The sequence below is a fragment of the Pholis gunnellus genome (assembly GCF_910591455.1).
Source record: "Pholis gunnellus genome assembly, chromosome: 22".
In the NCBI taxonomy this organism is placed as follows: Eukaryota; Metazoa; Chordata; class Actinopteri; order Perciformes; family Pholidae; genus Pholis; species Pholis gunnellus.
In genome coordinates this window covers 15,483,799-15,505,757 of record NC_136549.1, presented here as the reverse complement: position 1 = coordinate 15,505,757, position 21,959 = coordinate 15,483,799, and the positions used below count along the sequence as shown (strand labels likewise).

Genomic DNA, 21,959 nt, shown 5'->3' with positions numbered 1-21,959 from the left:
CATGTGGAGAGCTAAAGGCCAGCGATGACGTGGTGGAAGTGTCCCTGCAGACGGAGCCAGAGGGGAATCTCAGGAGGCTTGTCTACTTACACCTCCCAATTAATAATACAGCGCGTTTTATTCAATATTCATTATTGATGCACGATTCCCCTCGGTGTCTCACCTGACATCCTTGTTTTTTAAACTCCATTAAGCATTTTTAGATGTTTTTCTGATTCATATCAATGAGTTTGCAGTATTTTGGAGGCTGTTGTTGGTTTTCTTTCATGAGCCTGTTGTGCTCTAAATTAAAGATGCTCCTTCGTTGATGTTTGGGAGTATAAAGCTCCCTCTGTCACAGTCTGAATCAGATATAAATAGAAGCTTTGTCTCGCTTCCGTTGAGCCCATTGCACACAAAGTAATCGGTTATTTCTGCACAGACTATATTTAAAATCAGCTCTAACAGGATCTCAGACTGTTTTTGTGGTAACTGCAGACCAAAGGATTATTTATAGTTATTACTAGTATGTTGTTTGTAGTGGAGATGGTTTAGTTTACTGTAAGATCGGCCTCACATCACCACTTAGGGGAAAAGATTTTACATTAATTTATGAGGAAAAAGTCAGATTATAGGAAACATAAAACTTCTCCCTTGACTGCAGAAATGTGGGCCTTTTACAGAATCTATTGATTCATTTTTATCATCACAAAAACACAAGTTGATTTGGAATATATTTGTGCACGTCTTATTACAAATGTCCTATGTTAAATCACATTGCTTTAAAAGGAAAAGAAGAGGCCTCGCTGCACTTTTTGAACATTTCTCCCTGATTTGCGGCGTCATTTCATGACATTTCATGACATTTCATGACATTTTTCTGAGTGCTTTCCATGGCACTGCCATTAAATTCAAATGCAAAAAATAAACCCCCCCAGAAAAAGTCACATCCCATAAAAACTTTTCTCTCTCCCACGCTCAAGACATTTTCTGCTAATAATCAAAAAACCCCAAAAGAAAATTGCTGCTTTCATTTCCACGGGAACATACGGCTGCCGAAACCAGTCTGCCGACAAATCTGTTGGCATGAAAACCCAAATGTCATTCAGTGACTCAGACAGACAGAATAACAGCGCAGACGGGAGATAAATGTCCTTTTTGTCCAGCGTTTTGAACATTTATGTACATGCATGAAGCGCATTATGCAACCAAGAAGACAAAGAAACAAATCTGATCCTTATGCATGTTTAAGTATACGAGTGTCTGACCGTCCAGTCCACGCAGGAACGTAGCTCCTTGTTGGGCCCGTTGGACGCTGGAGGCAGGGAGGGCTGAGGTGGGCCGAGGTGCTGGAGGCCTGAACGGGAGATCGCTTTCCTAAAAAAACGGGAAAAACGTTATCAGAAAAAGCCTGTAAAGAGACACACTGTCATCCGTGTGTGTGTGACACAGCTTCAGTATAAGTCAGTATATGTACTTTCATTATTCATGATATGAGACCACGTTTCAGCGGGTTCGGCTGGAGATATTTGGTGGAGGAGAAGAAGTGGGAACAGCTTGGAGGAGAGACTGCCAGCAGCACTTTGGGGTGACAGAGACAGATCTGTTCAGTCAGAGGATGAGTCAGCAGTCATCTCTCTTACTCGCCATGTCTCAGGCTCAGACTCTCGTTACGCTTCCTCTTCCCATCTTCTGTCATCTGGATTATTGTTCTCTGTGATTTCTTCACCACCTCTCTCGTCCCCGTGTCCGCAACATATCACTTATTCGCTACTTATTCATGTTGCTGTCCAGCATCTATCAGCGTTCACTAAAGCAGCAAAAGACCATTTATACTTAACATACTTTAATAATTGTGTTTATCTATCATGAACCTCACTATACAGCATTGAGACCATTCTGTGTCAACTGTCTTTTCATGCAGTATTTGCATTTAAATTCATTTTAAGTACACTAAAATCTCACTTTCTGAGAAAAAACTAAACAATTTGGGGGCTCTGATAAAAGTGCATGTCCCTATTTAAAAACTATTCATGTTTTTGTATTATGGAAACCTTTTCTGTTTGTACAATGTAGAAAAGAAGAAAACATTTGAGCTTTTTCCCCAATAATTTCTAATAAACGTCCTTATTTTTGCAGGTCTGGAAATTGCAGAATTCCTGAATTAGAAGCCACAACTTCTATAGTAAATAGGTTATTATGGGACTGAAGGGACGTGTGTGTGTGTGTGTGTGTGTGTGTGTGTGTGTGTGTGTGTGTGTCTGTCAGTGGAAAAGGTTGCACGGGAGCATCTGACCTCCCTGTTGAAAGTTTCAGTGGCCGTCTGTCTAAAATTATCCACCAGGACAAAGAGGAGTCCACTTACACACACTGTAACCTGATGACACACACACACACACACCCCGACACACACCCACACACACACACACACACACTCACACATGCCCTCACGACTCTTGGGATAAAAATAGTATTGCGTGGGTGACATACGCACAAATACAAGGACGTATGGTGACTGGACATATGCCGCGTATAACAGGGATCACACACACACACACACACACACACACACTTGACGATGAATGTATATTTTGTGATATGATCATCACAAAACAAGGTAAATGGGAACACACACTTAAAATATGCAAACACACACACACACTCTGATTCAGGGGTCATAGGGCAACACTATATTTGAGTGAGTCCTAATCTACTAAAAGCAGACAGGCTCACACGCATTAAGGCTAAAATCTAAACACACAAATGAAACGGTCAGTGTGAAGCTGTTCTGTGGTGTGCGTTAGCATACAAACATAAACACACACTCTGATGCTGCACTCGTTTAGAGACAGATCTACTAAAATAACTAAAACAACCCGTTGTGTTGCAAAAGGCACGTTGATATTATGAGCGGTTATCTCTCTCTCTCTCTCTCTCTCTCTCTCTCTCTCTCTCTCTCTTTCTCTCTCTGTTGTGTTTGGGGAACAAACTCCAAACGTCGACAGTGAATCGGGGCATCAAGACTCCACAAGATCAAAGTAATTAAAGTCAAACTCAGATCATCATCTGTACGACCAGAAGTAGTTCTTACAGAAGTTGAAATGAACGGTGCCTCCTCAGCTTATGTCTTAAACACTTAAACTCTTCAGGTACGGAGAGAGGAGATTAAACCATGAATAGATCCAACACCTCCTATTCTCTCTCTTTATCTGGTCCTTTCCTACATCACTGTCTCTGGAACTAATCACCCTCCTCTTCCTCCTCCACTCTCTTCTTCTTCTATCCTCCTCTTCCTCCACTCACGTCTTTTTTTCCCTCTTCAACACCCTCCTCTCCCCTCCTCACCCTCTAATCTCCCTCTTTTACATTTTTGCTCCTCCTCTGCTCTTCTTCTCCCATCCATCCATCATCCATCCATCCCTCTCGTCTCGTCTCTTCCTCCTCCTCCTCCTCCTCCTCCTCCTCTTCCTCCTTTCTCTCCTCCAGCAGAGGTGGGTTGTCGGCGTTGCCATGCGACGGCACAGCGGGAGCATCGGCAGCTCATCCAGTAATTATATTGGTGGAGAACCATCTCTGGTGTGTGTGTGTATGAATGTGTATGTGTGTGTGTGTGTGTGTGTGTGTTTCAGCAACTTTAACAGCAAAACTGTAAATGCAGTTACTTCGACAGAAGCCTCGTCACCCCATGTGGGTTGTCTTCATTTTAACAGTCTTCATTTAACAGCCTACACACTGAGGATGATGTAATCTGTGTAACTCCTCAACTGGTTTCTATATACAGATCCTCTGCAGCGACGGAGGGAGGCTGACCCGTTACTACAGGAGGAGCGTGTTCGTGTGGTGTTCAGGTGATCACGGTGGAGTGTGAACAAACCCACACCGGTGCTATCCGGTGATTTCACCGGTTTCTGTGAGCGCAGAGAAGCCTCGCTGCACCGCTCATGATTAATGGCAGAGTAAGAACACAAAGTAATGGCCAACACAAAAGAAAAAGAAGGCAGCTGCAAGTGGGAGGAATCAATTTGAACATCTTCTGACTCGTGGAGCAGAGGATGTTGTGATTATATGTGGGAAGACGTCGGTTGACAAAAGAGACACAACTGCACCAGTGTGGGTTTAGTGCTGAACCAGTTTCAGGGAAAATGAGAAATACTAAGTTTGCAGGTTTTTCACAAGAACAGAAGTTGAATTGTGTGGTTTCTCAGGCTTTCATAACCATTGTTCCTTGTTTGGTTAAAAAGGGGGAAATAACACGTGTTTCTTCATCCAAAATTGTGCCAAAACGCAATTATTAATCGCCGATGATCCGCCTCAAGTTTCTCACTTAACGCCTCATGATAACGTTATAATTACCTTCAACCAAGACCCATTTTTACTGAGTAGAGCTCGAACGCATCATATTTGAACTCAATGCAACCTCGGTCAACGTTAGCTGTTAGCTTTGTTATTAGCACTTAAGTGAAAAGTGTCCAAAAAGTCACCCTTTGTATGTTTCAGCCCGGATTAGCTTCAGTTATGGTTTGAGTAAAAGCCCAGAAGTACTGGGTGTGTGTGGTGAGTAAACATCTATATTTAAATATGTATTTAACACCAAACTAAGTCAGAAGTGGCCTTGAAGAGCCCACAGCAGCCAGACATTTGAAGCAGCATCTCAGGAATCGATTGGTTTGGTGAACAGAGGAAGACAGAATATGACGCGTTGTAAAAGATACAGCTACAGGCAGAACTCCACTCACCTGTAGCCAAGAAGCCGGTGAAACCAGCGCACCTTTTTCCCCCTCCTTCTCCCTCCACGTCCGTCTGCTCCCACATTTATCATTATTATATTCAAAGCCTCTCTCTCTCTCTCTCTCTCTCTCTCTCTCTCTCTCTCTCTCTCTCTCTCTCTCTCTCCTGCTGCTAACGTCCTCGTCTCCCGGACTGAATCAACCAAACAGTTATTTCCAGCACGACTCGAGTAATTATGCCAATCACCGTGACGGACAGCCGGACACCTGACACCAGACATCTGAGCTCCACGCTGCCGTGTGACAATGTGTGTGTGTGTGTGTGTGTGTGTGTGTGTGTGTGTAGGTAGTACAGAGTTACGATTCAGCTCGAGATTAAGCTCGAGGTTATACATCAGGCGTGACGACGGTTTATTATGTTATAGATGAATGATATTGATACTGTGATGTTATAGATATTGTTTAAGATCTTACTGACGATTCTAAATGTTTACAGATAAAATAACAAACAGAAGTGTGTGTTTTGGGGCTGTTTATAGGAGAGTACCTCATGATAACTCATCGTATGATCAACACCACGATGTTGGTTAAAAGCCTCGCCCTATAGAGTGACAGCAGAGGTTCAATAAAAGAGTCTCTTTCCCCCTTCAGCCATTATTATATTGCTTCCTATTTCCTGCCTCCTCCTCCTCTACGTCTCCTTTCCCTTACAGGTGAGTGGGCTCTATTTTTGGAACATTACGTAAGAGATAACCTGAGAAACTGAGGTCATGATTACACACACACACCCACACACACACACATTTATCAGTGTTTTTATAAGCGGGGCATTTAGCTGAATGTTTGTGCAGCACAGAGATGATACAGGGATTTAAAGGTTAAGAAGACTTTTTTTTGTTTTTAGGCTTTTACGCTGATGGAGGATTTAATTCTTGACAGTGTAGAGAAAAAAATAAATACGTTCCAGAGGATTTAAATGTCTCCTCATGACCAAAAATAAATAAATAGACATTCACAAATAATGAAGAGTTTCCACGAGACTGCGTTTACCCAACTGTGCCGATAACACGAACCACAGATGTGCCTCAAGGGGCTTTACATCACACCCTCTGTCCTTAGACCCTCTGTCCTTAGACCCTCTGTCCTTACACCCTCTCTCCTCACTTATGACTCTCCAGGTGACAACGGCAGTGACCTCAGGAGACGACACAAGCCGATCACACGCAGACAGTTACAGATGTTAGCCTCAATCTTAACATGGACACACAGATGTTCATTCACGTGGAGCTCAAACATGAGAGTGGACAGTTAAGGACAATCAAGTCCTTCATTCGACACAAGCGAACGCTCGCTCGCTCTATTCTTCTTCTTGCTCCACTTCGGTTTCTTTATCTCTCTCCTTTCAATCTTCCTCTTTTCTTTCTATCTCAAACCAATTTCTCTACCTCCTTTCATTCTCTCTCTCTCTCTCTCTCTCTCTCTCTCTCTCTCTCTATGTGGGTCAGTGTGAAAGTCTTGTTTGTTGCCGCTGGTGACACAGCATGCCCAGAGTGTGTGTGTGTGTGTGTGTGTGTGTGTGTGTGTGTGTGTGTGTGTGTGTGTGTGTGTGTGTGTGTGTGTGTGTGTGTGTGTGTGTGTGTCTCTACAGGCCTGCTCTCGGTGCCTCAGGTAATTGGGTGTGATGGATAAAGGTTGATCACCACATGCAAACACACACTCGCAACAAAACTCACACCGACTTTATGAGACGGGATTCAGGGCGGTTTGAGCATCTCAGGACGACGGATGACATTTTTTAAATAACAGGAAACACACACACACACACACACAACCTTCACATGCTTTGCATAGAAATAAATATGTCTGACTGTGTATCCTGTGTATACAAAGTGCATCTTTTGGAGGCTGTATACACATGTGAGTGTGTATTCAGAGCGACAATAACAGTGCAATGCAACTTCATGCAGCAATGCTCTGCGTTGGCCAATCAAATACATGCAAGTTCCTGGTAGATTGTTTAGTAATGTGAATGTTGTAATGGTGGAGGATACAATGATTGCTGCTGTAAAAGTATTTCTTATTGTATTATATTATATTGTTTTAGTGTCTAATAAGCCTTCCAGCTAACGGAGATAGCTTAACTTTCTGGATAACAGCTTCAGTCTGACCCCTAAGCACACAAAAACAAACAGGAACGTGACTGCAAACAATAGCAGGAAGAAATCAACACGCACACACACACACACACACACACACACGAACAGTTACTACAGCGAGCTACAGATTGTAGTTCTTCTTCTGTGGTCATTTATTGTCAATCTGCACAAAACAATTTCTTATCTGCACACACACACTTCAAATAATCACACAAACATTTCCCTCATCTCCCCACCTTGGACAGGCCAATGTGTTAATGTGTGTGTGTGTGTGTGTGTGTGTGTGTGTGTGTGTGTGTGTGTGTGTGTGTGTGTGTGTGTGTTAGTGGGCGGGGTGTGAAGGCAACCCCACTCAGACTTCCTTCCCAGTTTTTATCGAAGCATACAGCATTCCTCTCTGTGTCTGTCTGTCTGTCTTCCTCCCTGTCGGCCTGTCTGTCTGCACAGTGTTCAGTGCCTCGCCCTTCTGATTGTGTGTGTGTGTGTGTGTGTGTGTGTGTGTGTGTGTGTGTGTGTGTGTGTGTGTGTGTGTGTGTGTGTGTGTGTGTGTGTCTGTCTGCGTCAGCAGGTGTTAGCCACTAAAAAGCAGATGTTTTCTTTGGGTCTGTAAACGATAAAACCAGCCCCCAGATTGAACGTGTACACCCAGCTGTTCTCCCGTTCTGCAGCGCCGCACTGACAATCTACCAAGTTAGGACACCTGATGCACATCTGGGCCACGAAAACCACCAGAAAACCAGCACCTTTATGCTGCAGGATCGTGGTCCAGCCGTGACCCGGATACCAGACATGTGCGAGTACACCTCGAGGTGCAGGAAAAATGTGGTATGTGGGTTAAACACGTAAATAATTGGGTTTATTAACAAATGTTTTATTAAGTCGTGCTACTGTGTATCTACACTCTGTGGTCATATTTCTATACATCACTTCAGTTTGATTCTAGCTGAGCTGCGTTTTCACTCCACTTTAATAAGTGTAATATATTTAATTATGGTCTGCTTTCCTCTTCTCTGTGCGTCTCTGACAGGGAGTGGGTGTGTGAGAGCAGCTGCAGTCGGGTACACTATCAGCTCTTATTAGATCACTCTCTCCACACACACACACACACACACAAAGCTAACATGCAGGCACTTCTGGACAACACACTGTTCTTGTGAATGCAAGTGCAATGTGACCAATAACACACACACACACACACACAGAGTCATGAACACAGAGAAGAGCACAGAGTATCAGTTGCAGCCCTAGACTGGAGGACAATACGTTTGTAGCTCTTAATATAAATTGAACTGTTAAAACTGGAAACATGTCAAACATTTACATCACATTGTTGTGTGTGTGTGTTGTGTATGTGCGTGTGTGTCTGTGTGTGTGTATCCGGTTGTGAGGCTGGATACAGGAAGCCTGACTCCTTCCCTCTGGCCTTCCTCTCTCTATTTATAATCTCTCTCTCTCTCTCATTCATGTTCCCCAGAGGATGAATCCTAATGACTTTGCTGACCCTCTGACTTTTTCACCTCACCATGAAGATTGTATTTTTGGCTTTCGGCGATGAAATGTCTCCACAACCACCTTAACTTCATTAAAAATACATATATTTAGTAACAAACTGTCGTCAAAAGGTCAGGCGCTAATTAGCAAATGTTAGCATACCAGCTAGCTGGACTACGATGGTGAATATGGTGTTCACAATACCTGCTAAACATCAGCATGTTGAGGAAGCAATAATAAACATTTTTACACAAACAATGCATGAAAGGACAATGAGACTGTGACTCTGCTTGTAGTGATGAACCCACAGAGAATTATCACCAGAATCTGCAGCTCCCCTCTGCTTTAATGATCTTTATAGTGAGTTAATGCAGGTTTCACATTGATGTTATGAGCACGTTAGCGCTAGATTTGAGTCTCAAATACAGTCTCACATAGGCTGCACACTCTTGATACATTATTTTGTGGTGTGAACACACTACAGACTCAGAGACCTGCTCAGAGTCTCTGGCATGACAGGACAAAAAAACAAAGACAAATATGTCTCTGAAGGACCTCAGGACAGACCACGTGTGCACGTTTCACGATGTCCTTCACTGGACACGGTGTGTGTGTGTGTGTGTGTGCGTGGTTGCCTGCCCTTCACTTCCCTTCTCCATTGGCCTACATTACTTCTCCTCTGAGGGAGGATGAGGAGGAGAAAGCGAGTGTGAAATAGAGAGAGAGAGAAAGAGAGGACAAGAGGACACATGAAGAGAGAGGAAACGGAATAACAGTGAGGGAGTGAGGGGGTGAGGGAGTGAGGGGGTGAAGGAGAGAGCATCTGTAGGCGGTCTTGGCTTTGCCCAAAGGCCTTGGCTTCTCTCCTCATCCTCCTCCTCCTCCTCATCATCATCTCTCCTTCACACGTTCACTCTCTCCTGCTCTCTCTCTCTCTTTCCCCTCCACATCTCCATCCCTCCATCCACCTACTATTTTCTCTTCCTCTTTATCACTCACTCACACGTTTTGGTTATCATGCCGTGGTTTGTAAAGTGCGGTTAATCCAGCGGTTTGCAGACATCGAGGTTCAACGGATAACAAGAAAGAGAGAGAGCGTGGAGGTTCAAACAGAGGCTACAAGTCTCACATTTAAATCTCTCTCTCTCTCTCTCTCTGTATCTCTCTCTCTCTTTTTGTCCAGCAGAGTCAGCAGAGTATCTTTTCCAAAACTCCCACTCAGAAAACCCACTCTGTTTCTATAAGTAGAAGAAAGAGAGGACGGGAGCCAGAGAACTGCTTATCGTCTGTGAACTGCACTATGAACATAGTCATAGTGGTGGAGTGTCAACTCAACACACACACACACACACACACACACACACACACACACACACAGCCAGCGGGGCAATGTGAAAGGTAAAGACAAAGAAAGGAATTCACGCCCCAAAGAAGACCCACAAATATGTTGAAACGAGGCTTTGAAACACAGCGTATGAACTCAAGTTCTACTGGTACTCTTTTATAACGAGCCGCATGTTGTACTTGGGTCACTACTGCGTGTCAACAACAACACAGAGCTGTCAATAACAGCAACACACACACACACACACACATCATTGAGTGATCACACCTCTCCAAAATCTGGATTTCTCACCTGTGATTCATTTTGATTGTTCCTGCCAAGCGTTTTCTTAAACGTTGGGACTATGGATTGTTTGCTTTCGCTGACTTCAGGCGAGTCTTTTTTAAACACAAACGCGTGCACAAGGTGTGTTCGTGGCCTGAACGTGATGCAAACTTTAGGCTCAAAGTCGATGGAAAGACACAAATGCATGCAAATGGGTGTTAACGGACTCAAATTCGAGGCAACGACTTGTGCTAGCTCAGGTTTATGACGACAGAATCAGAAAGAAACCGATCGCAGAGACAATTTAGAAGCTATAGCAGTTCCTGAGAACGCCAGAACGTTAAAACTATACAGCATATATCAGCTAATACATGTCATGAACCACAGCCAGAACATAGGAGTGATACTTCCCTCTCCTCACCCTCTCTCTCACATTGTCCTCTGACACCTACATAATTACACAGTCTGTCAGTGTGTATGCACGTGTGTGTGTGTGTGTGTGTGTGTGTGTGGGGGAGGCATCAGATCCGTGCCGTGCATCTCTATCTGACCTTTACTGCTTAGAATAGAGAAGAAAAGCAGAGAAAATGAGAAACGGATAGTTGGACGGAGAACGAGCGGAAAGACAGGAGCATGGAGGGTAAAAGTGGATCGAAAAGAAAGAGAGAAAGCAGAGAAAAAAGGAGGATAAGAAGTTAAACTGGTAGGAAGAACGACAAAGTACTAACAGAGAAAGTGAGAGAAACCACGCAAGTGTACCGTCTCTCTAACCTCTACAGCTGCCTAATAAAATTAATTATTTACTAATGACTCTCATCTAACCTGAGCAATTAGTGCGCACACACACACACACACACACACACACACACACACACAGACAGGCACACACACACACACAAAGAGAGAGAGAGAGAGAGAGATAAAGATGCTGTCTCACTAATTAGAGCGTGTCTCTGCAGCTGAGGTCTGCTAGGTTGTGTTTGAGCGTGTGTGTGTGTGTGAGCGTGTGTGTGCATGTGTGCGTGTGTGCATGTGTGTCGGCGAAGTAGCGTGTGTGCATTTGAGTCAGGGACAAAAAAAAAATCCCAAACCAGCAAAGTAAACGCTTAATTGCAGAGAAGAAAATAAAAAACGAAGAATAATTTAAGTATAGGGTTGCATTATAATGTGTGTGTGTGTGTACATAAGTGCATATGTGTGTGTGTGTGTGTTAGTGTGTGTGTGTGTCAGCTTTGAGGTTGAGTGGGGACTCATCTTTGTGAGAACTGAGAGATGATCAGTGCTCAGTAATCCTACCTGCATTAGACACACACACACACACACACCCACACACACACACAGAGACACTTCCAAAAAGCCCGCGGTTAATCCACGCAGCACATACATGTCTACAATCATGCTGATGTGTGTTTGTGTTAGTAGAGGTCTATAAATAGGGAGGTGTGCAGATGTGCAGGACCTGGGACTAGTCTAACCCGTAGTCCACATCCTCCAGAGAGATGAAACCCAAAGCTCTCCTCTGTGGATGTGGAGATGATGGAGCAGCTGTGAGCTCCACCAAATTAGTGAGCGCAACCATTTGGTATCAAACAGAGAGAGATAGAGATATCTGTGGATCTGTCTCTCTCCGTCTATCGCTGTCTCTCTCTCCTCTCTCTCTCTCTCAAGCATCAAAACCCTTTGAAATACATTTAAAAGATGATTATACCCGACGATAAAGCGATGATAATAAAATCTAAAAATAAAATGGCCTTTTGTGAGACGGGGAATCCATCTGGCTCAAAAGAAAAATTAGAGACAAGAGATCAAACTTGTGGTCTTTTCTACCTATAAAAATACGTTTCTCATGTTACTTCCTGTTAATTCCTTTACCTGCAGCTCCCTGCTGTGTGTTCTTTGGCTACACATGTGTGTGAGCGGTGTCATTAAACCGAGCGGAGACGGACAGAGTTAGAGCTGCGCTGATGGAGTCGCTGTCACCTCAGCGGTCGACTCCACAGGTTCATTATCGGCTCGGAGGAGACAGATGGGCTTACTGGAGGTGAGAGAGGAGGCGAGAGAGGAGGTAAGAGAGGAGGCGAGAGAGGAGATGAGAGAGGAGCCGAGAGATGAGGTGAGAGAGGAGGTAAGAGAGGAGGCGAGAGAGGAGATGAGAAAGGAGGCGAGAGGGGAGGCGAGAGAGGAGGCGAGAGGGGAGAAGAGAGAGGAGATGAGAGAGGAGGCGAGAGAGGAGATGAGAAAGGAGGCGAGAGAGGAGGCGAGAGAGAAGATGAGAAAGGAGGCGAGAGAGGAGATGAGAAAGGAGGCGAGAGAGGAGGCGAGAGAGGAGATGAGAAAGGAGGCGAGAGAGGAGGCGAGAGAGGAGATGAGAAAGGAGGCGAGAGGGGAGGCGAGAGAGGAGATGAGAAAGGAGGCGAGAGAGGAGGCGAGAGAGAAGCTGTCTGTCTGGCTCCACGCTGACTAGCTTTCAATGAATGGTAACACACCGTTTTAGTGCAACTCAAAACATGTTTTAAACCGCAGCAAGTCAACGTCAATCACAAGCGTAAGAACCCAGCAGGTATAAAATACATATATTCATACCAATAACTGCTAATCAGTCAATCTCCTGTCACTACAGCTTCTGAATGACTAAAACACTGAATCGTGAGTAAAGAATCCTCTATAATCATAACAATAATGAAGGGTTTCTGTGTGGTGGACTGTGTGTGTTTTAACGTTAGCGTTGTGCCCCCGTCCTGAGCCTCTTTCCTTTACATCAGAGGAATGTAAACACATACAGTATGTAGATCAGCAGAGCACAGTGTGGTGAAGGCTGTGCTTTCTTCTAAACACAGAGATCACAAGACGTTCATTGCATTACGACACATTAAGGGATTAGATGTGATGTTTGGTCAGAGAACTTTAGGTTCAACCACAGCGAGAATTAAGACTTCTAACGAAAGGCCTCTTTTGAAATAATGAGTGAAACATAAAAGGTGTTAGCCGGCCACACACATCTTCCAGAAACCTCCCTCCTTGCACAAGTGTGTGATAGAGAAGGAAGTACTTGACTAATCTTCACCACGTCAAGGTTCCTCCTCCTCTCTGTTACACCAGGAAGAGGAAGATCCACTTCTCCTTTCTCTTCTGTTTCGCTTTTCACCCTCTGGTTTCTTTTTTCATAGCTCCATTTCCAAGCTGGAAAAGCCTCTTACGGCCGGCCAGACGACTAATAAGGAGCGGCTTCTGACAGCCAATCCCCCATAATGCCTCAGCACACTGCATTAAGGGCAAAATAACCCCCGACACACACACACACACACACACACTCGCTGGCACTCTCAAACACTCCTGAAAAGGCTAGGAAAGAGAGAAAGAGAGAGAGAGAGAGAGAGAGAGAGAGAGAGAGAGAGAGAGAGGGGAGAAATCTCACTTCTGTTCCTAAAACAGACACCATCATCCCTCTTCTTGATTGATATGCACAGGCATACACAAACACACCGCCAGCCAACGGGAACGCCGTTGCTCAGAGAAGGTGGGGAGGGATGTACCAACACCTCGGTCTGTCTACGATATGTGGAAAGATAAAGAGCAGAGAAACACACCGCATCATCATCATCATGACTGACGTTTGACCGAGCCAGGAAAAAGGTACACATCCGAACATGTTTAACGGGCCTCTAAGCAAAGTTAATAAAAATGTACCAAACATGTTGTAAATTGTGTACACGGACAGTCTATAGTCAAGTAAGTGATGATAAACTCCAATAAAATAACCAGCTATGACTGGAATTAACAAAACCGTTGATGGGAAATCCAACTGCAGCTTTGGCAGCACACCCGATGATGCACTGGTTTAAAACAATATACGACTGCTGAGCCGTTATGTCTTTTGAATTATCCATACATCCATACAGCTTACTCTCCTCCTCCTCCCATCATAAATATGCATGCATATATCTGTTCATCCATCCCGAGGATGAGACGAGAGAGGGGAAATTGTGTCAGTGAGCCTTGTATTTCACCAACAATTGGTGCTCTGATCGTCTGCTTAACAATTCATGAGTGTCTTTAAGCTGCCCGGACTCTGAGCCAAGCGCTCCGCTGAATTTACCACAGACCGAGCAACAAAAGCGACTCCTACACTGGTTGTATAAAGCATGAGCGAGCAGCTCTTCCTGCGGGATACTATGCAGATGTATTCAGGTGAAAGCTCTCGTTCCTTATTGATTTTAGTGGTTCAATCCACTTTAGCCCCGGCGGGGGAAGGGAGCAGGCAGTTAATCACCATGTAAAGAAAAACACAGGCTGAAGAGCCTTTTTACTAACATGAACGTCCAAACGTTTGGGCCAATGTTGGGAGGATTACCAAAGTCACAAGGGTTCATCCTCTGGGCACCATGAATGCCTGTGTGAAATTTCTTGCCAATCCGTCAAACGCTTGTCGAGATATTTCACTGGGATCAACTCAGTCAGTAGGATTCATCCTCTGAGGACCATGAATGTCTGTACAATGTCATGAAAATTCATCCAACAATTGTTTGGGTTTCATTGTGGCTAAAAATGGTCAATTAGTGAATCAGGTTTTGCTGATTTATGCACCAAATCGATGATTTCTTGAAATGCTTAAGTGCATAATTGCTGTGATTTCATACGCAAATACACGAAACCCTGACACATCTTTACTTTTTCTACCACGAGATTTTAAAAAAAGATGTGTTTAATGTTGTTCCTTGTTGTGTATAATGAGTATTGTTTTTCCGTGTTGGCCTGCTAAACTTAATTTCCCAAGGGGGGGGGGGGGGGAGTCGGTGCTATTGTGCAACACTGTGATGCATTGCTCGGTTAAGACAATTACCGTATAAGCAGCGCGGCATTACAGAGGTTTCTAAATCTGGAATCTCTCTCTTTCCTTTCGGCTGTTGACCCGTGTTGGTTGTTGAAAGAACTGAAAACTCGGATCACACGGTTTAAAAATTCACGAGTGCCTTTTCATGAGCCCGAAGGTACGTATACCCCGACTGAAATCTGATAAAGGCTCGACTCAAACACGCCCAAGCACATTTTTTTAAATGTTCTAGATCAACACAATTAAAGGATTTGGCATAAAGACTTGTGAGCTTTTCATCGGCAAGTTAAAAATATATCTGTGTTATTCTAACGCCTGAGGACAGTCTTGGAAGTTATACAAGTTATAGTAATGTATTTTTAGAGCAAGTTAACTTGTATTGCTCCACATAATGTATCAGTTCTCTGTTGGGTAATACAGTAATTGTCTTCCAGTCTGACGCTATTCCTTCCTTTGACTTCGTCTCTCTCTCTCTCTCTCTCTCTCTCTCTCCATCTTTTTCACCCCCCTCAACTGTCTCTCTCTCTCTGTATTTTGGCCCTAATTGAAGGCTGAAAAGAGAGTTTTGTATTCTGGCAGCATCAGACGATGAAAGGCCTTTGATCACTGTTTACCCCTGCAGGTGGTTCACAGCGGTAGCGACATGAGATACATTTATACATCTTTTCATGTTTTTGCCTCTCTTCATGTCTCTCCAGTCTTTCTTCCCCCGTCCCTACTGTACATCGTCCCGTGTGCCTAAGAAGACATAAAAACCCAAAGTTTATTGCGACCAGCTCCTATTGTTTGTAAAGTGGGCTGTAAATAGTAGGGGGATAACGTTACACGACATCCTGTCCTGTGGCACTTTGTTTCTGCACCAGTTCCCATGAAGGACGATGGTGAAATCTCACCACACGATAAGCTAGCTGACGAAACAAAGCGTTTGTTTCTTTGTCTTCTTTTTTTTCCTCCTCTTGGGCAAACGGGTCATGGTGGCATGTTTACCCAGCAGAGTCATGGTCTAGTCTGCCATGTGGAGGCTCAAGCGGTGGTTCACACACACACACACACACACACACACACACACACACACACACACACACACACACACACACACACACACACACACACACACACACACACACACACAATAGTAAGACGTCTACCTATCTTGACAGCTGGATTGTCCCCAAAGAAATGCATAAATGACCAGCTGACTGTCACAACTCTTTGACTCACTAGCTCGCTCGCTGATTGGGCGTCCAGCTGGTTGACTGACTAGCTAAGTGAAGTGATGTCTTACACGCTAACTTGGCGTGCTGACTAACTGGTTGGCGTGACACACACACACACACACACACACACTCAAAGCGACTGTCATGCAGGCAGACGGGTGAGACGTCTAAGAATAGATAAAAGGAGGGACAGTGTTCTGAGAACACACACAGACACAGTGTGACGAATGTCTGCCAGATAAGTTACACGTGCCTTACGCTGCCATAAACACATCATAACACACACACACACACACACATTAGCTTTGATGTTCAACGCCATCATTTCTCAGCTCTTTCATATCGCCACATATGGAAATTCAATCCTTGGCTCTGGCCACTTCAAAGCTATGTAAACCACCTTCTTACGAAGCATCTCTCTCTCTCTCGACCGGTTAATGCCATTTCCTCCACACGGCTGAAGAGGAATAATCACAGATTCTTCACAGCGTTTATCTAATAAGGCCAAAAATCATGTAACTGATGCCCTTACTATTGTCATGTACGGAAGAGAAGACATAGTTAAAGACACCGGACTGCATTCATACTGTGTGGAGGTTTCAAAATAAAAGAACCTTATAGAATAGTCTATTTTCTCGAATAAGTGAGGGTAATAGCAAAAATGTTCTGCTTGTGTTTCCCCAGAATACATTTGTATGAACAGCAAACAATGGCTGCACTCACATGAGCCAAATGTTCTCTTTCCAAATGAAAGTAACCCAACAGGGGATTTCCAAAAGTACATAAAAATGACTCGGGGAAACGCTGCAAAGGGAAAAGATTGTGACGATGTTTCCCTGTCACTACGAGGCAGCACTATCCAGCCAGTGACTTCCCCCAAAAATGCCAAACTATTTATTTTACGTACTAATTGGAGACAATGTCCAATAGACCGTTAAATACATTTATAGTCCAGCACACAAACCACTGATTAAGCAAATCAAGAGTGTCTTTAAAATAGGCTAAATGAGACTACAAAACGCCCTCACTGGAACACGAGTCCTCCTTTAGCTTAGTGACGGTGACGTAAAGTCATGTGATTTGATCGGCAGCTGAAGAATAATCAGAAAACCTGCATTCCACATTACATGAATTAGAAAAAGGTTCTGACATGCACGGTTTAACAAATCCAAGGCAACAGATGTATCAGAACAAAATACTCCCGCTATTATTAAATTGGAGGCGAAGCAGCTGTGCCCCCCCCTGATGATGCACCGTCTGCTGGACACTTAACAAAAGATGGTTTCCCTCAGAGAAAAGAAGCAGAGGAAGAAAGACTCTACAAAACGCTGGTTCAAGTGAAGGAAGGCGAGTCTTCCCTTGGTAATGTATTTGCCTTACAGTACTTTAAAAAGACTGTGAATCTTCAAAAAACAACGTTATAAAACCGGATAAATTATCATCTGTCAAATGGATTGTAACAGGATCATCCTGTAGCATCCCTTCTTTTGTAAATTGGATGAACCTCCTTCCTAAATGGCCAGTTAATTCTGTTTTAATGTGTTTAACATGATGCTTATTTCATCTGAGTGGGACGTTAATTGCTGGTGGTCCTTGTTGTCATGTTTAATCAATATTAATTTAGAGAATAGAGATTTCACCAGGCCGATATATGACCTTATCTCCGTGTAACTCTTAAGACCAGCCAAAAATATAATAATATTCAATAGACTCTGTTGCTTTGTTGTGCCACAGTTTCCAAAAATAAATCAATCAGATACAAACAAGTTAAAACGATTGATTTTACCTCTAAATGCAGATCATTTTGGTTGACATACATTCACAGACAGATAGACAGATGCCACACATTCCTGACTGACATTTGACAACAAAAACTATGTGTGTGTGTGTGTGTGTGTGTGTGTGTGTGCATGTGTGCGTGTGCGTGTGTGTGCGTGCGCGGTCTCTAGCCAGTTTTCACTATCAACAGCAGCTGCCAGTCGCACCAGGGTGTCAGGCTGCTGCTGGCATTCGCATACACACACACACACACACACACACATTGCCCACAAATCAATACTGTTTCTGCTCCCCCTCCCCCCCTCTCTTCACATGCTCCAACACAACAGCGCTACAACACCACTGGGAAATGAGCGCACACACGCACACACACAAACGACAGCATTGTTGCATGTGCAAAATTGTTTTGATCCATCACTGTCATGGGCTAAAATGCTGCTGCTGCTGCTGCTGTGTGTATCAATGTCATGACCACCATAGGACGCAGTCTCCCAGCTGTTCAATAGTCAACATGTGTAGCTATATGACAATTTAGCTTTCAAAAATTAGAACAAAACATAACCCCTGTAATATAATCCCTCAGTCTCTTTGTGTTTATCATAAGCTGTAGCTAGCTTACATGTCATCCTTACCATAGCATTAGCTTATATACATTAACCATGAGGGGCTAGCTAAATGTTTGTCGTTTCGTTAAATCGTTGCACTACTGTTTAGGTAGTTAATTTAATATTATTTACTCTATTGTTTTTATTGTATATATTGTGCATTTTTTTTAATATTTAATATTTTTTACTCTGTTGTATATATTGTATATATTGTGCATTTTTTATATTTAATATTTTTCACTATATTTTTATTGTATATATTGTGCATTTTTCTATATTTAATATTTTTTAACCTGTTATTTTTATTGCATTTATTGAGCATTTTTTACACTCAATATGTTTTACATTTTGTACTTTGATTGCTTTACCTGTATCACAATGCTGCTGTAGCGAGATTAATAAAGCATCTAGCTATCTAAATGAATAACAGATAAAAACATCAACATATCCCCCCTCTGATTAGCATAATGTCCCAGCATCCTCACCGATACGAGGTCTGTTTTCTGAACGCCAGTCCTCTTAGTTTCTCCTCCAGTGTTTCCTGCTCCAGGTCTTGCAGGCTGCTGAAAGTGTCGCTGCAGCAGCCGACGCCAGCTTCCTCCGAGGCGGCTCCGGACTCCGAGTCACCTCCGTCGGCTCCCAGAGAGGCCATGCGCCCGCTGAACCCGCAGGTTCGCTCCTGCGCTTGGGGGTCCATTGCTGGTCCGGTCTATGGATGTCTCGCCTCCGCTCTGGACCCCCCTCTCTACCGGCTTGTGCCGGTGGTGGAGAGGAGAATTGGGGGCGTTTTTTTGGGGGGGGGAGTAAAAACGACACCCGCTAACGTTCTCGAGCGGTATGGACCGTTGTGATTTTCAGACTGTAGACCGCCTTTATGTACACGGGCAGCCAGGCACGCGCAGCACGCGCAGCCGCCTGGACATCAGACCGAACTGCAATCTCACGAGCCCCAAACCAACTGGAGGAGAGCTACGTCAAGCTAAGCAACGTCAACCAGGAAGTGTAACGTCTTATCCTTCAAAATAAAAGATTTCTCAAAAAACGTCTTTATTTAATTACAGCTGTAGAAGAATACCTGAAAACTAGTTGAACATAAATAATGTAGACATCTGTACTGGTTAAAAGGGTTATTTCTGAAAATAATTAATCCCATTATATACATGCAGTTATCTATACATATAGTTATGTTACATATCTTGCCAGCTAATATCTTTAGTAGACTCTTAGTAGGACTATACTTTGTAGTAGGCAAAGAAAGGGAAGCATTAGTGTATTTCATATCTTATACTCTCTCTAACATGATGAATAAGAAAGCACTTCGTTGTGAAACCTCACAACATTTGTGCGCACATTTTATTTCCACTCTCTCTATGTGCACAACTGTAGTTTAGTTATTTGTGATCACACACGATAAATATAATACTCTCTTATCATTACAACACTCTCTGACTGATATTACGGACACAATCATTGGCTTTGTTTATATTTTTGGCGTTGTTGATGTGGATTTGCATCTCTGAAAAAGGCTTTTATTTTAATATACATGACCGGAAGTCGGGTATTTAATTCTTTGTGCGACTTGATGAGTTTTAAAAAAAAACTGCGAAAGCGCGGCGACAATTAACACGTTCAACTAACTGCAGCATCCTGTCTGTCCATCCCTGTAAACCCCCCCCCCCCCCCCCCCCCCCCGTGCCTGTCTGTCTGTCTGTCCGTCTGTCTGTCTGTCTGTCCGTCCATCTGGCCCACGGGACGAGCAGCGTGGCATTGTGGGATATTCCCTCTCCTCCTCCTTTCTGCAGCATCATCAGTCAGAAAGTAGGGCAGAGGGTGAGCGTGCACGCACTCTCACACGCACCCTCTCTCAGTGTATCACTCTCTCACACGCACACACTCTCTCTCACACACACACACACACAGACCATATGGTGCGTTCAGGGACTGCGCGTGTCAGAGCCTTCCCGATGATAATATTGTCACGTCGCTCTTCTTTATGTTTAATCATTCTTTAGGTCTTCCTGATGAAAACATCAGGCCACATCTGTCCGCCTGCTGCTGTCGCCTCGCTGCACTGAGCCACCAGGTTTACAGAGTCAACACTGACCCAAGCTGACCTGTTTCACCTTTGTTTACCTTTATTTTGTGTTGTTTTTGTTTCCAGCAGTGGAGCATCTGTCTGCAATCCTATTCACCATGAATAATTTAACGAAACACACCACGTGAAATTACAGACAAACACGCAGTCATTCTAGTTGTTATAACTTCAGTTTGGCTGCTTTAATTTGATACTGTCACGCTTTTGGACTTAGAATCTGGATTTTTTTAATTTAGTATCACAAAATGTTGATTTAATAAGACTTAATAAGTAAACATGTTGACATCATATCTCCTAACTTTGACTTAAGTCAACATTTTGACTAAGAATCTTTACATTTTGACATAATATCTCATATTTTTTACTCAAGTCAACATTTAGAATTGAAACATTTTAATTCTGGCATCATATCTTACAGTTTTCTCTTTAGTCAACATAGTGACTGAGAATCTTTTAATTTAATTTAGTAACTCATCATTTTGTCTTAGTAAGTCAAATGTTTTGTCTTAGCATCTCTTAACAGCTCATAATTGTGACCTACGATGGTCATTTTTATTCTTATAATGCATAATTTGAAATCTATTTTGTGCTTCCACTGAGCAGTAATTATGAGGCGATGCTGCTGATCTATTTCAGGATCCTGGTCACGGTGGAGGACACACCGCTCCTCTACAGGCCGTCTGTCCTATATGAGTCTAACTCAATTTAAGCTGCACAGAAAACGCTTTGAAGACAGAAACTATCCATCTTACATTGACGTAAACATTACATTTTGGGCAGTTGTTGCACTTGTTTTGGAGTTTTTTGGAGAGAAAGAGTCTGCTAGCAGCATTTATGAGGCTGTACTTAAACACAGCAGTACTTCGAGCTAAAGTCCCTTTAGAAAGGCTCTCATTTTACTGCAGCAGGCTCTGACAGTCTGCCCCTCTCAGTCCTGGTTCTGGTTCTCCCGTTGCCTCCCTTCCCTCCAGCGGGTCCAGCAATACGACCTGGGTCTCCAGCAGCGTGGTGTCGGGGTTGGCTCCGAGAGAGGAGAAGCTCTGCTCCTGGAGGAGGAGGAGGAGGAGGAGGAGGAGGAGGAGGAAGAGGAGGAGGAGGAGACGTTGCTGCTGCTGCTGGGAGCTGAGCTCTCCTCCTCCCTCCGGAGCTTCAAACTGCAGGTCCGAGGCTGCATAGAAGCCGTATCTGGGTCTGTCCACGGTGGACCAGGTCTCTGCTGGAGGATCTGGGTCTATCCACGGTGGACCAGGTCTCTGCTGGAGGATCTGGGTCTATCCACGGTGGACCAGGTCTCTGCTGGAAGATCTGGGTCTGTCCACGGTGGACCGGTCTCTGCTGGAGTCTGAGCTGAAGGAGGTTCTGGTAAACCTGAATGATTTCACCTGGCTTCACCAGAATCCGACCCGGTGGCTCCGATGAAACAGACCATCTTCTCTCTGATGGTCTCTTTACTGATGGAGGTCTGATAGA

General features: G+C 43.9%; 1 protein-coding gene across 1 annotated transcript in view; it reads right to left on the bottom strand.

The window, feature by feature from the left end:
• The window catches only part of dgki (diacylglycerol kinase, iota), a gene marked incomplete at both ends in the record, with an annotated part of 38,767 nt that extends 19,676 nt beyond the window's left edge, over positions 1-19,091 (bottom strand). The window contains 2 exons of the mRNA XM_079183365.1: positions 1,248-1,356; positions 18,880-19,091. Coding sequence (XP_079039491.1) covers positions 1,248-1,356; positions 18,880-19,091 — 321 coding nt within the window. The remainder of the gene's footprint in view (positions 1-1,247; positions 1,357-18,879) is intronic.
• Positions 19,092-21,959: the final 2,868 nt, after the last annotated feature.